A 14,950-nucleotide genomic window follows, 5' to 3' on the forward strand; every position below is an offset into this window, starting at 1 on the left:
ATCTCATATCACATTCCTGGCGACGGAGTATACGTTCCGCCACATACTATCAGACTATGACCGCCTGAGCTAAATAAACTCAGAGGTGAAGAGTTGGTGAAGAGCATTCATCACATGTTATGCAAAATATGTTCGGAAGGGCGCATGCCTGTAGATCGGAATTTGAGCGTGCACTGCTTAATCCACAAAAAAGAAGCGAATCGCACCAACTTACGCGTAAGACTGAAGCCCATATTCAACGAAGTGACTGGACCTTATTAGAGTGGCTTCTGATCAAGTTAATCTACAATCGAACGGATTTTCACTATACGTTAAATCTTGGAGAAAACCAATCAGCCTGCAGAGATGTAAATGGTGTCATAGATTCGGATATCAAAAAACAAAGTTACATTAAAAACAAACAATTTCGGTTGTATTTCTTGCTCTCACCAAAAGCTTCAAATTAGGCGTTGTCTTTTGTAACTTTTTTGTTTTGTATGGGAACCTGAGATATCTACTATAATGTAAGGTTCTTACCCTCTACGGAATGTTAAGAGTTCCAGATTCTTCATAACCTTCAAATTTGCGTTTCTGTGCACTCCAAGAAAGGTTGTAGCTTTAACTACAAAAATATTTACTATTCCAATATCAACTAAAAAAAAAATTTAATTCTTGTTCTTAGTCTAGATAGACACTTAAAAATCAGTTTAAAATTTAAACCTCATTTTCTATTAACTCACACACTGTGCGCAACTTTCACACCAAGCTATTTTGATTGTGATTTGTGCGCGTAAAAGCGTGTAAAATGCATGTAATCATTTACAATAACAACATCATTCGAACAACAGCAACAACATTAATAACAACAACAACAATAATAGTTATAAAATTGTCATTAAGCATTTAATAGTTGCGTGTCGGCAAGTTGGACTAACATGCGTCTCAACAAGACATCAATAACGTTCGCACGGCGTCGGCTGCCAAACGACCACGCATTCAACCAAACTGGTTTATTGCGAATGCTGCTACCGACGGTGATGTTGCACGATGTCCTTGGAAATCATTGATGTTTGTGTTTGCTTTTTTGGTGGTAGTGGTGGTGGCTTTGGTGTTTGTGGTTTTGGTGACGCGTGTCAGCCGGCTCATCATTCATCCCGCTGCCAAGAGGTCTCATTCAAATGTCTGCTTACGCGATTTTAGTAAAATTTTCCCATGTGTTTACTTCGTTTTTTGCCCTCTATTCTGCATTTTTTCCATCGCCCTCTATTGTTGTGCGGTATAAATTATGAACAAATTTTAAATTGATTGCTCGATAAGAGTGCCATCCGTTCGAGACATAACTAATCTACAAGCACACGCTTAAAAGCTGATATAAACAAGCGGCTGAGAATTTAAATTTAAAATTATGTTCATATTTTCTATTAGTTATCCTGTTATGCAGTTTTTGGAATGACTTTTCAATAAGTTAATTTTATAGTTTTGTTTTAGAGCGAAACATGGTCAGAGGTTACTCTTTTCTGAATTATAAAGATACATTGCTTGATTGAGTTTGAGGTAAGCATTTTCTCTATAAAAAGCAAAGGCAGAAATCATCGACCTAATAGAAATGTGACGCATAACGCAAGGCATGAAAAGAGAGCGATAGCTATGGTGCCGGCTTATTATCGATTATTGTGCTCGAGCAATCGGGTTGTTGTCGGCGAGTCATCATAGGCTTATTGTTGGTTTCTTACTGGCTTGTTATCAACGGGTTCAGATGTGTCATCGATTTTATATTGATGTTTTTTCGGTATCTGCTACATAAAACCGATGAGTCGTTGTTAAGAAATTGATAAGAATTCGATAAGTTTTTGATAACATATCGACACATTTTCGATAAATAATCAATATTTTTTTGATAATAAATCGATAACGCTTCGATAGCAAACCGATAATTTCTTGATAACAAACTGGAAAATTTTCAATAACAAATTGATATTTTTTTATAAAAAACGACGATAATCTTCGATAAAAAAAAGAGAATACTTACCAACACTCTGATGAAAAATGGATAAATTTGTCATAACATATCGAAAACTCATCAATAAATAATGGATATCTTCTGAAAATAAATGGATATTTTTTCGATAGCAATTCGATAAATCTTTGATAAAAAATCCCTTAGTTTTCGATAAAAATTAATATTTTTTTATAAGAAATCGAAAAATTTATAGATTTGGCAGTATACCAATATAATTTGCTAACAATCCGATAACAAATCTAGAACAAATTGGAAACATTTGATAGTTAATCCCAGACTCGTGCGTACCTTTTCGATCACACGCCTTCCTCTTTGTCCTTGTTTAAGCACAAACATACATATGATCGATTACATCAAAACCCTGCAACGTGAGCAAGACAAGAGTGCTTGGCTTCGACAGTCGGGGCATCACTCCTAGCGCGCCGCTACCAGAATGGAGCCATTTAAAGTAACAAGTTCCAGCATTGAAAACCTATAATTCATCTTATGAACATGAAAAAATCCGAGGCAAAAACGATCAGTCGATAGTCTCTAAATAAACTCGAATGTAATACTGAAGTGCTACAGGGATCCAAAATAGTAGCGATATGATCCCGATTTCTACAGAGATAGACCCAAAATAATACCGATATGATCGCGCTCTGTGCTCATGTTAGCTTCTGTCATGTTATCTTTGGCCAAGGTAACGGCAAGGGGAAAATTGCCCCCACCTTACAATGCCATGCTAATATAGAGACTAGGACCGCGTCTTACTTTACGATGGTGCCCTGTGATCTAAATGTTGTAATATTTGCTGAGCGCATTATAATAAATACATTAGGGTGGCCCTTATACATCAAGTAAACGGTATTTTACAGTTCTACCTCTTCAAACAGTAATACCAAGAACAAAAATATGTCATACATTATTGTTGCGATTGAAAACCTGTCGCTTAGTAAATATATATTTTGATATATTGAGTCTTCATAGGTTCAACTGAACTCGAAGAACTGCAATCGGAACCAAAATATATATATGGTTTTGGGTGTTATTAGTATTAATTATATTAAAATTTTATGAGTGTCAACAGAAAAATCTTAACCTTGACCCCTATGGGACACCTCTTAGCCGTCTTCAATCGGGACCAAAAGTTGTTTGTGTTGTTTTTGACCTTCGTATTGCCATTTAAAGGGGTGGGACTTGAAAATTTGTTTTGGATTTGTAAGAACCACCCTAATATACATACATATGTATTCATTTATATGCATACATGTGTAGGTATATTATATGTGTAATTATTTTACAAAAATATAAACAATTCCATAAAATTCTCGCTTTACGTGGGCAGTTCGCTCAGTTAGTGTTCTGATCATTTAGCGTTTACAACATGAAATTACTTATCGGTGTAATAATTGCTGTTGTTGCTTCGGCGACAATTATTGTTGCTTTGACAATATCAAAGTCTACAATTACCAAAGATTCTATAGAGGTGTATATACCCGGCCAAGGTGCAGTACTCGGTCGGATTGATGAGACATCATGGAGACAACAAAAGTTTTTTTCATTTCGTGGTATACCATATGCGGAGTCCCCAAAAGGAAATTTGCGGTTTAAAGTGCGTTTGTATAGACACCACTGTGCTCTAAAATGCTAATATTTACATAGCTCTAAAAAGCAGATCTAGTAGTTAGTACAAGGTGAAAACCAAATCTTATGCATAGACATGTACGTTTTGATAATAACTTGGATTTTAATATATTTGGCGCACGAAGTGAAAATGTCATGCAAATGTGAAAATCTCCATAAAAAAATATTTTCTCAATGTCGATGCATATGCATATCTACTAATGCAGAGTCATGCTCGATCAAATTTCGAAGGGGATGTTATTGTATTTTATATTTTTGTACCATTTTGGGACTACTTACGGACTGTTTTGTGAACACTTCGGGATAAGTTCATGACTATTTTCGGAATCATTTCTAAACTATTTCGATGCTGTTTTGGGGAAAGAGGATCACTTCCTCATTCGAAACCTTTTCGATACTATTACGGGACTTATTTGAAACAATTTCAGAATAATCTCGGACTATTTTCTTCTTGGTCTTGAAATTATCCAGAATATTTCCCGAAATGAAACCTTAAATAATCTGAAAGCGATCCCGAAACTGTTTGAAAATGAGTTCGAAATAGTTCCGAAATGGTAAAGAAGCTATGCCGAAATTATACTTAAGATAATCCCGAATTGACTTAAAAACTGTTGCAAATCGGTATCGAGTGAGTCTCGATTAGATTCCGAAAATAGTCCCGATGTGATCTTTATATAGTCCAAAAACAGTTTCGAAAATATCCTAAAATAGTCCCCAAGTGATCTTGAAGTTAGTGATCTTAAGAAGCGCTATATTTTTTTAAGTCCTTTTGAGATTTGAAGTGGTTTTCACGTGCAATTGTCTGCTGAAGAAGTTGTACCCCTCACAGTAAACTTTCGGTTTCACTAAACTACGAAAAGCTCTTCTATATGAAAACGACTAGTCGAGGCGCACCCAGGGTGGAAGATGGATTCCTTCTTTTAGCTATATATACTATAAGGATACCTTCTAGAGACTAAAGTAGATATATGCTGTTTTTATTACAGCCACCTAAAAGCCGTTCCCCTTGGTATGGAACGTTTGATGCACGCGATTTCGGGAAACGGTGCCCAGTTATAACAAATTTAGCGCAAATAAACTCCTCTCAACTCAAAGAGGACTTGGAAGATTGCCTCAACTTAAGCGTCTATACTAAAAATGTAAGCACCCAGCTTTCTGCATATCACATTTCATATCTTATCTGTTATTCCACTCAGTTAGATATCAAGCAACCTGTGATGTTTTATATTTATGGTGGAGGCTTTTACAATGGCTCTGCATCAGACCACCTTCCTCAACATTTATTGGAAAAGGACATTGTACTTGTGGTGTCGCAATATCGCATCGGCGCGCTTGGTTGGCTCACTACATTAACCGACGAAATGCCTGGCAATGTGCCGGTAATGGATCTTATGTTAGCACTAGATTGGGTGCAAAAGTATATTCATCTATTCGGCGGTGATCGCAAACGCGTTACAATTGATGGCCAAAGTGCAGGTGCCGCAATGTCGGGGGCTTTATTATTGAGTCCTAAAAGCTCCGAAGATTATTTTCAAAGATCTATTGTGCAATCGGGTAGTATAATGGCATCATGGGCTATTAATCGCCAACCATTGCAGCAGGTGGAACGCATTTGTGCAGCTTTAGCATGTGAAGATTGTAAAGAGAAGCAGAAACAGTTCGAGTGTCTGAAGCAGGTTAATGTACTAGATATGCTGAAAGTCACAGAAGATGTGCGTGGAAAATTAGTGTACAAATTTAAATAAACAATAGATGTTTTTTACTCACTGTGCTTTAGGAAAGTTTCAGTCCTGTGATTGGTGACGTGCAAGGTATACTTCCGGATGAACCACAAATTTTGCTAGCAAATCTCAATCGAACAATACCGTTAATGACGGGATTCACTAAACATGATGGCAGCTTTGCATTGGCAAGTATGTTTGTTGGCGGAGCTTTGTTATAGAACTTACAGTAAAACTACAAAATCATTTCTTCCGTAAGCATTTTACAACATTATTGTGACGCAGTATGGCAGCATTTTACATTTAACAGTGCGTGAGTTCGCTAACAAACTAATCGATATCGGCAAAGATAGCACCGGACTTTCCAACAACTTGCTTTTACGTCTGCTTTTCAAGCGCGAAATTTTGGATACGCACAATCATAAAGCAGCCTGGCCAGCTTACATTGATGTAGGTATTTATGCATAAGAAATTTTAATTATCAATTAATTATCTGATGGCATCATTTCGCAGATTGCTAATATAATTTTTATAAAATCACCAATGATTGCTTATGCGAACGCTTTACAGCGTAAAGCTGGGTCTAAACCCATCTATTTTTACAGTTTCGACTATATGGGCGAGCATACGCGCTTCGGTTATGAGTTCGGCAATTCGCAATATCCCTTCGAAGGTGGGGTGCATCACTCAAACGATAATATATATTTGTTTGGTACACATCAATTGAACGAGAAAGATACAAAATTTGCTAAGAAAATTGTCGATCTGTGGTCAAGTTTTGTAGTTAATGGTGTACCAAAAGTGGAGGACGAAGAGAAACTATTAATCAAACCGATGGAGAGTATGTAAAAATGAACCTTTAATAACTTGACATGCTTACTTGACTAAGTGTTTTTATTTCAGCGGAGTCCGGTCCTTACTTTCATGTTAATGCAGCAGTAACTTTGGGTGTTGATATTTTAACGGAGCTAACAGCGACTGTTGATGATCCCGAAAATTATAAACTAATAATACGTAATGACATAAGTAAACATTCCTAATATTAATCTCATATATATTGGTGTGAAAACGTCGTTAGCAGCAAAACTTATCTACAAATATATGTAATTTTCTTTTATAAACCGTTTACCAACTTTCTTCAGCATTTCGTTTTTATAGGTTTCGTTTACGAAGGATTTACCCGCAAAAGTATCACTATCTTTTTACGATCCATATCTAGTTATTTACCAAAAAAAAAAAAAACGTGATTGCGGCATGATTTTATAGTATCTGCCAAAGCATAAATCAGCGTTCGCACTTTTATGAAAATAAGTAACTTCCAAAGTTGCTAAAAATGAGAGAGTGAAATGAGAGAACATAGATACATACCGATAAGCCTATTTGCAAAGGTATTTCTTACAGTTTGGTATGATATATGTATTAATAGAATACAAACCCGTAAAAAGCCGTATCTGCATGCAGTGAACGAGAAGACCTACACAATTGTGAATATGTTGGATAGGGTCTTTGTGTATTGAGCTTACAAAAGAGGCCACGCCTTCCAGCAACTTAAGGAGTAATCTCCGTGAGAACTATTCGGCACCTAACAAGTTAGTCGTTTGCAAAGATATGCACAAAAAGTCGACAAATTAGTCAAATATCCTTAACTCGCAGTTGAGGAAAGCAACATCCCAAGGGAGGCGCTCGTCATTCGAGCTCAACTTCGATTTGGACACTGTAACAGGTTAAACTCTTACCTATCTAGAATTAACCCTGACATACATAATTCATATCCTGCTTGCAACGTGTCCCCACTTGACGCCAGTCATATTTTCAATTGCAACATAGAACCAACACCTCTAACACCCATATCTCTTTGGTCAAACCGTGTTCAAACTGCAAATTTCCTCGGACTCCCGTTAGAGGATATCGATGACAATATTTGAGTAACCGCACCTGTTGGATGGGGCGAAGCACTGCTAAAGTACTATTTTATGTTTTTCATTGTTATGCAGTCTTTAAAAGATCCGTTTCTTATAAGTAAAATCAAGTCACGCATGAAATGTGTTGAGCAGTGCACGGACTTTTAAAAAGAGAACGTTGGTAGCGGAAAAATTAAAATAGTGGTAGAAATTGGTAGATTTTTTTTCCAAGAAAACAATAGGTACACTTTATATTTGTACAAAACAATTTATATTTTATTGCAAAACAAATAAAGCACATTTCACGGAAATAACACTTTAAAAAACATGTAAACAAAACAAAAAAATGTATGTAAATTTGTATATATATGGCTTATGCCTATATGATACTTGCTTTTTTTCTGTATTTTGAGCTTGAAATACTGAAGAAAATTTACCGATACGTCTCATTACAACAACAATTTTCCAATGTACCAGTATTTTTCTGCCACACTGGCATGTTATCGTTTACTTAAAACTTTTTTATATTCATTCAAAATATTGATTAATAACTGACGAAAATAGCGCAGGAAAATATTTGCGAGTAGATGACTACTACTTTCTCTAATAAAAAAATTTATTTCTTGTATTGAATTTGTGTTCCAATTTTTCAAAATAAAAACCAAATTTTCGACAAAAAAAAATTTTTGACAATAAAAAAGAAAAATCTAGTTATTAAATAAAAAAAAAATAATCGTATTAACTCAATTGGAGGCTGAAATAAAAAATTGTTGACAAAAAAAAAAGAAAAATCTAGTGATTAAATAAAAAAAAAAAAATCTTATTAACTCAATTGGAGGCTGAAATAAAGTCCGTACGACACAATACTCTTTAACTTCTTAATATTTGATTGGAAATGCTTGAAATTTCTAATCCATTACGCTTGGCGGTTTTTATGTTGTTCAATATAGAGAACGACCTTTCTGCGGCTGCATAACTTTGAGGTAATATTGCTAAGGAGCACATTTATTCACTCACATTTTCAAACAAATTTTTTTCTAGAAGACTCTTTTCAGTTCCCAATTTTATCCATCCTTTAAGAATATCGTCGGAAAATATCTTTTCTGTTTTTTCCTTATCATATAACATTAATGATCGCCATTCGTTGTTAAAAATTTCCATGGAAGTTTTGTGAAATGGAAAAGCTTTAAGTAAGCGAAAAATCGTTGTAATTTGACTACATTGAATATCTTTTGCATCAAAATATTCCAAAAGGTGTAATTTTTCGTCTCCGGAATTGAATCGTTTCTTAATTTCCTTACAAAGGCAAATGTTGGTAGATTTTTGGGCTTTAGTGGTAGAAGTGGTAGAAAATGAAAATGGGCTAAAAAGTTGGTAGATCTACCAATAAAGTGGTAAAGTCCGTGCACTGGTGTTGATTCCGTCTTAGCTTTTACGGTACAGTCGGAACACTGGGTCATATCTAAACAAGTATCGAAATCTAAGTTCGGGTGGTATCGAATATTATATACTCAGCTGTGAGTTTTTATCGTACACCTCGTTTTAGTTCCTTGACATTAAGTATTGTGAATATGAGGCATGTTTAGTAAATGGTTGTCCCATATTGGAAATATTTCCCGTTATAAAGAAAATAAGTTTACCGAATATTTTCACGAAAGTTCAATTCTTCTTACGATTTATGGCTCCCGAAATGTCAGGTAGACACCCGCCGTAGATCCGCGCCTGAGATACCTCAACATTTTCTCAAGCTATCGTGTAGGCGGACAAGTGGATTTTGATAGATAGAAGTCTTTATTCGTCTCTATTATTTTATGTCGTTACGGGTTACCGTTATAGGGACAAAAAAAAAAAAAATGTCTGTGAATTTTGCTCAGCTGAGTATAAAAGTGAGATAACAAATATTTTAAAATGTCAATACCTGCCCTGAGCAATATGAGTACAAACTGTTAACTCGCCATTATTATGCGGTCTGCATATTATAGGAATTATGGTGTTGTACTTATACTCGTAAGCTTGAAGTACCTTGCTCCGATTCACGGTCATATTATATATGTGACCCGGTCTATGAAAAGGTGGCTTATGACTCAAAAAGAAAAAAATCTACTAAGTATAGCTCCTAACTACTGCTCTGGTGCAAGAACACTACAAAAGTAAGTAAGAGGCTTTAAATCATGGCTCTCCAAAAAGTTTAAGTGATCTCTGCTCTAAAGCCAGTAATCGTTGAAGGCAACTTAACTTACCAGGTCGTTCATTTCGTGACAAAAAGCAATCGAAGAAGTTTGGCCTAGACTCCATCACAGTCAATTTGTGCTGAGTTATTGTAGTGAACGCTTGTTGTTGTATTTGTTAAAAAACACCCGAATTTATAAAAATAAACACAATTTTATTAGGATAATATAATTAAGACTTCTACAAAATTATTACTTTAAATTTTGAACTTATCTAATTCTTTATGAATTTGGGTTTATATACATATAATGCTTCAATTCAAATGTATCATGAAGTACCGTTCATTCAGTACGTGTTCCAATCGCTTTGCTATTACATCATGAAATGGCTAATAGGAGTAGTTATTGTTGTTGTCACTTTGGCGACAATTATTGTTGCTTTGACAATATCAAAGTCCATCATTACAACAGAGTCTATAGAAGTTGATTTACCCGGACAAGGGGCAGTGCTCGGTAGCATCGATGAAACATTATGGACTCACCAAAAGTTTTACTCATTTCGTGGTGTTCCATATGCGGAATCTCCAAGTGGAAAATTACGTTTTAAAGTAAGTTAAAATGAACACTTTTTAAATCATTTAATTTGGTGGGGGAAAAAATCGTTTTGTTTTCTAAGTTTAAATCGAGTACTGGTAGTGTACCATTGGTGTCTTCTTAGAAATTCCCGTGAGATATAAACAAAAATGTGTATTTAAAAGAGACTGCGCTGGTCTTAATAGAATTTTTAAAAATCTTCAAGCTTTAGATATCAGTTATTTTTTTTTTTTATAGGCACCAATAAGCCGTGCGCCTTGGAAGGGCACTTTCGACGCGCGCCACTTCGGTAAACGATGCCCGGATATAGGGACAGTATCGCTATTAAACTCTTCGCAGCTAAAGGAAGACTTGGAGGATTGCCTCAGTTTAAGCATCTACACCAAAAATGTAAGCAGGTACTTTTTCATTAATCGCGTTGCCTTATCGTATCAATGATTCACTTCTCCAGTTGGACGCTAAGCAACCAGTAATGTTTTATATTTACGGTGGAGGCTTTTACAATGGTTCTGCCTCCAATCATCCACCATATTATTTATTGGAGAAAGATATGGTGCTGGTAGTGGTGCAATATCGAGTTGGTGCGCTTGGTTGGCTTACCACATTAACTGACGAAATGCCTGGTAATGCGCCATTAATGGATGTCTTATTAGCGTTGGATTGGGTGCAAAAGTATATACATGTGTTTGGCGGTGATCCGGCAAGTGTAACCATATTTGGACAAAGCGCGGGCACTGCCATGTCAGGTGTATTATTGATGAGTCCTAAAAGTTCGGTTAAACATTTTAAGAGATCAATTTTGCAATCGGGTAGTATAATGGGTCCATGGGGTATTAATCGCGCACCATTACAGCAGGTAGAAAGCATTTGTGAGGCTCTGAATTGTGTTGGGTGTAAAATGAAACAGAAGCAGCATGAGTGCCTAGAACGTGTTGATGTATTCAATCTGTTGAAAGTAACACGAAAGGTAGGAGGAATTAAAACAAAGGTGATTACGATAAATAATGCTTACACAATTTTTATAAAGGTAAGATTTTCGCCCGTAATAGGCGATGTACACGGCATACTTCCAACGGAACCGAAAACACTGCTAGAAAGTCTCAATCGCACAGCATCGTTCATGATGGGATTCACGAAACATGATGGCAGTTTTGCATTGGCAAGTATGACAGTAAATATGTAATTTAAGTTGATAGTAGAAGGTCTGAAATATATGATGTGTAATGGAACGATTTTCCGCAACAAAAGTTACACTGAAGATGGCATAACGCTGAAACTGGTTTGTCAAAGAATGATGGAAAATCGTCCCAATATACATCAGTTATGCACCCTGTCGAAAAATCAACACAGCAAAATGAGTCTGCAATATATATTTTTCTCCTCAAAGACACATATGATGATATTGTGAGCATACATGGCAGCATTTCAAAACTAACTGTGCGTCAATTTGCCAACATCTTGATCGATGGAAATAATGATTATACCAAACTTTCCAATAACGTGCTCTTACGTATGCTCTTTAAGCAAGAAATTTTGGATACGTACAATCACACAGCCGCCTGGCCAGCATATATTGATGTATGTATGTATTAGTAAATTTGATTATACATCGTCAAATAAAAAAAAAATTACATATTTTGCAGATCGCTAATATTGTTTATATGAAGTCACCGGTGATTGCTTACGCAAACGCTCTGCAACGTCTGAGTGGTACAAAAGATGTCTATATGTATAGCTTTGATTATGCCGGAGAGCATACACGATTCGGTTATTATAAGAGCAATGCGCACTATCCATTCTACGGTGGGGTTCATCATACTAACGATAATATATATTTGTTTGCTACACATCAATTGAATGAGAAGGATACAAAATTTTCAAAGAAAATGGTAGATTTATGGTATAATTTTGCAGCTGAGGGTGAACCAAGAGTGGAAGATCAACCGGAATTGTTTATACCAGCGATGGAGAGTATGTAAAGCCGGATACTTATTATTTTTTGTGTTATAACAGTTTTTTTCTTTTGTTTATATTTTAGCGGAGTCGGGTCCTTATTTTCATATTGATAAAGAAGTTACCTTGGGCAGTGACATTTTAACGGAACTTACAGCAACAGTTGATGATCCTTATAATTATAAGTTAATTAAGTCTTAAGAGCGTCTTATTGACATTAAGGACTAGTACAAAAATTCCTGCTTATCAAAAAATGCCCATAAAGTGCTAACACATACTTCGTTTGTACTTTTTTTTTCTTAGTATGGAAATATATATTTATACATATATATATCAAATACAGGTAAAGAAGTTTTATCCATTTATTCTTTGTTGTCCGTATACCCAATATACCCGACATCAAGTTTTTTACAACGGTTTTGTCCACTTATAGCGATATTGTTCGCCACTATCTTTTTACTTCTGTAATGGTTTTTATTGGTTGCTCTATTGTCAAAAGTTTTGCTTTCATTATTTGCAGAACCCAATATCGCTCAAGTAAGGCCTTTTTGGGTGGATTCAAGTTTTTGCTAACATAATGTACATTGGTGTCTTCAAGCCAATTTTGGGCGACACAAGCATAATGTTCTGTAGCCAAGTCCGGAAAAAATAGATATTGGTGGCAGACTTTTTTTCCGACACAATTTAAGCTATATACAAAATAGTGTGGTCGAATTTGAAGCTTCTACCACTTAAAATGTGAAAGATATGACAAAAAACCGTTACACCGAAAAAATCGGTCGTGTGCCATAGTGGTCCGATTTGATCTTTATCGACAAAAGGCTATTCGGACATCCGAATAAACGCGCCTACCAAACTTCATCAATATAGATATCGTTGCCCGTTAGCCAGAAGCATGAATGTGCAATTTTTCAGATTTCGCGTTAGAGGCCTCTTTGGATTACCCTTTACATTATCTAGGTTCTACTTAAATCTAGAGCTTCCTACATACATGGAAACCCCAATAATTTGCAATGCCATTTTCACGAATGTACAATTCAATCACAAAAAGTTGAGCCAGAAAAATGAATATGGCATATTGTATGACACATTCGTTGATATGGCTAAACAATTTTTACAATTTTGAAAAAAAAAAAAACAAAAAATAAGAACAGCACATATTCGTATGTCCCATCGTTCGGGTATACGTGCCTGGTATTCTTAAAAAAAATTACACCGATGAAGAATTTTTAATAGCTTATATCCTTAAAAAAATAGTTGTTTAAATGAAGACAAACCGGTTTATTGGAAGCCGTTGCCTCTTCCCGAATCAAAACTAAAATACTTGGAAAAACATTGTGAAAAGCTGGTTATACAAAAATAATATCATTCCTTTTATAAAAATCTTGAGGGCAGCGCTTTTGCCGAACCCATAATTTCAGAAGATTTTGATTCTGATGAGAATAAGAACTAGTTCTATGTTTGTAATATTATCTTAAATAAAAACACGTTAGTGTATATGAAATTGAATTGAATGTGTAACTTTTTTCATTTACATACATACTTTCGATAAGTCAAAGCCGCGGATGTTTTCCCAAGTACTGTGATGCTCCGAATCCCAATCTGCCAACGGTCTTGTCTTGGCCCTAACGTTATTTAAAAATCAATCTGTAGTGATTTTTTTACGTCTTTTGAGGTTAGGGCCATACCATGACCAGTTGAGCCAAATCTTATAGCTTATTCGGATTCAGCGTATCAAAATGCATAGAAAGCATGAGCAGATTAACCTGATAGGACTATTTTTAATTTTTTTGTATAGACGAGTTAACAAAAAATATATCAGCTTTTTAAATTTTTGATGTGCCAGAAAAAGTAATATGCTAAATCTTGGAGAATAGAAGGGATGCGAGCAGAACAATTATCTCAGTTAAAAGAGCATAGTGTGAGTATAATATATAAGTACATTTTTACACTAGAAACTAATTCTTCTAATTTTGAGACATTTTCATTTTGACACATTCATGCTTCTGGCAAGCGGGCGATTATATGTAAGAAATTGAGAGACTGGCTTGTGTTCAAACAGGCAGATGGACATGGCTACATCAACTTAGATCGTCATTCTGACCATATCAGTAACTTGTTGACCGGTCTATCTCCATTAAGCACTTATAATCTTCGAGAATCGGACCAAACCTAATACTTATGGGGTATTCCATACAAAATTTTAGTAATTTATATTTAAGTAGTACACGAAAAATTACTATTTTATAGGAGTGACGGATGGGACTACGAAATTACCCGCTGATTTCAATTTCCATTTTCAGACGAACTATAAAAATGATTTCAAAATTGGATGTACCATATCGAGCCTTTACCGCTAAATTGGTGTAAGGGACAAATAACAAATTATACAGGGGGAGGATTTTTTTAATTATCTCTGTTAATAAGCAAAGAATTTGAACTAAATTTTGTACACGGCCCTAGTTGTGCTCTAAGTACATTACGCAATCAATTTCAGTAGCTAAAATAAGTCGTAGTTGTGTTTTTTGTTACTTACATCAATTTCGCTGGCACACTCACCTGCTGCTGAAATGTTATGTTACTTACATCAAAATAATCATAAAGTTTTTTCACATATAAACTTTTATTTCATTCAAAGAACGTTACAGTATATTTTATAAAATTAAGAATAGTTCATTAAACGTAATTTAAGCATATCAGGGACCGTAAATAACAATTGCTAGCCAAAAATTAACCAAAAATCCGAAATTCACAAATTAACTTATTATTTGTTATTTAAAACCTAAAATGTATCTTCCTCGTCAGTTTCAGGTAACTCATCTGTAATTGTTGCGCTTTGTTGCATATTTAAAAACTCATTGTGAAACTGTTTTGGTATAGCGCCTTTTTCGCAAAGTTTTTTTAAATCGTTAAATTTTTTTAAAGAAATTTTCAAGGGCTTATCATACAGAGAAAGGGGTCCTTCGTTTCTAATGGAAATATTGCGTT

At 35.2% G+C, this 14,950-nt stretch overlaps 2 protein-coding genes across 2 annotated transcripts; both read left to right on the plus strand.

Moving 5' to 3' along the window:
- The first annotated feature begins 3,336 nt into the window (after positions 1-3,336).
- On the plus strand, positions 3,337-6,418 carry Est-Q (Esterase Q). Its single transcript, XM_067792478.1, has 7 exons — positions 3,337-3,593; positions 4,612-4,764; positions 4,822-5,337; positions 5,403-5,538; positions 5,606-5,796; positions 5,860-6,187; positions 6,250-6,418. The coding sequence occupies exons 1-7, from the start codon at positions 3,366-3,368 to the stop codon at positions 6,384-6,386; spliced, it is 1,689 nt and encodes a 562-aa protein (XP_067648579.1). The 5' UTR covers positions 3,337-3,365; the 3' UTR covers positions 6,387-6,418.
- Positions 6,419-7,065: 647 nt separating this feature from the next.
- On the plus strand, positions 7,066-13,263 carry LOC137254641 (glutactin-like). Its single transcript, XM_067792477.1, has 7 exons — positions 7,066-10,023; positions 10,247-10,399; positions 10,461-10,976; positions 11,037-11,172; positions 11,397-11,587; positions 11,653-11,980; positions 12,048-13,263. The coding sequence occupies exons 1-7, from the start codon at positions 9,700-9,702 to the stop codon at positions 12,161-12,163; spliced, it is 1,764 nt and encodes a 587-aa protein (XP_067648578.1). The 5' UTR covers positions 7,066-9,699; the 3' UTR covers positions 12,164-13,263.
- The last annotated feature ends 1,687 nt before the right edge of the window (positions 13,264-14,950 follow it).

This window comes from Eurosta solidaginis, chromosome 5 (assembly GCF_040869045.1).
Source record: "Eurosta solidaginis isolate ZX-2024a chromosome 5, ASM4086904v1, whole genome shotgun sequence".
Lineage (NCBI taxonomy): Eukaryota > Metazoa > Arthropoda > Insecta > Diptera > Tephritidae > Eurosta > Eurosta solidaginis.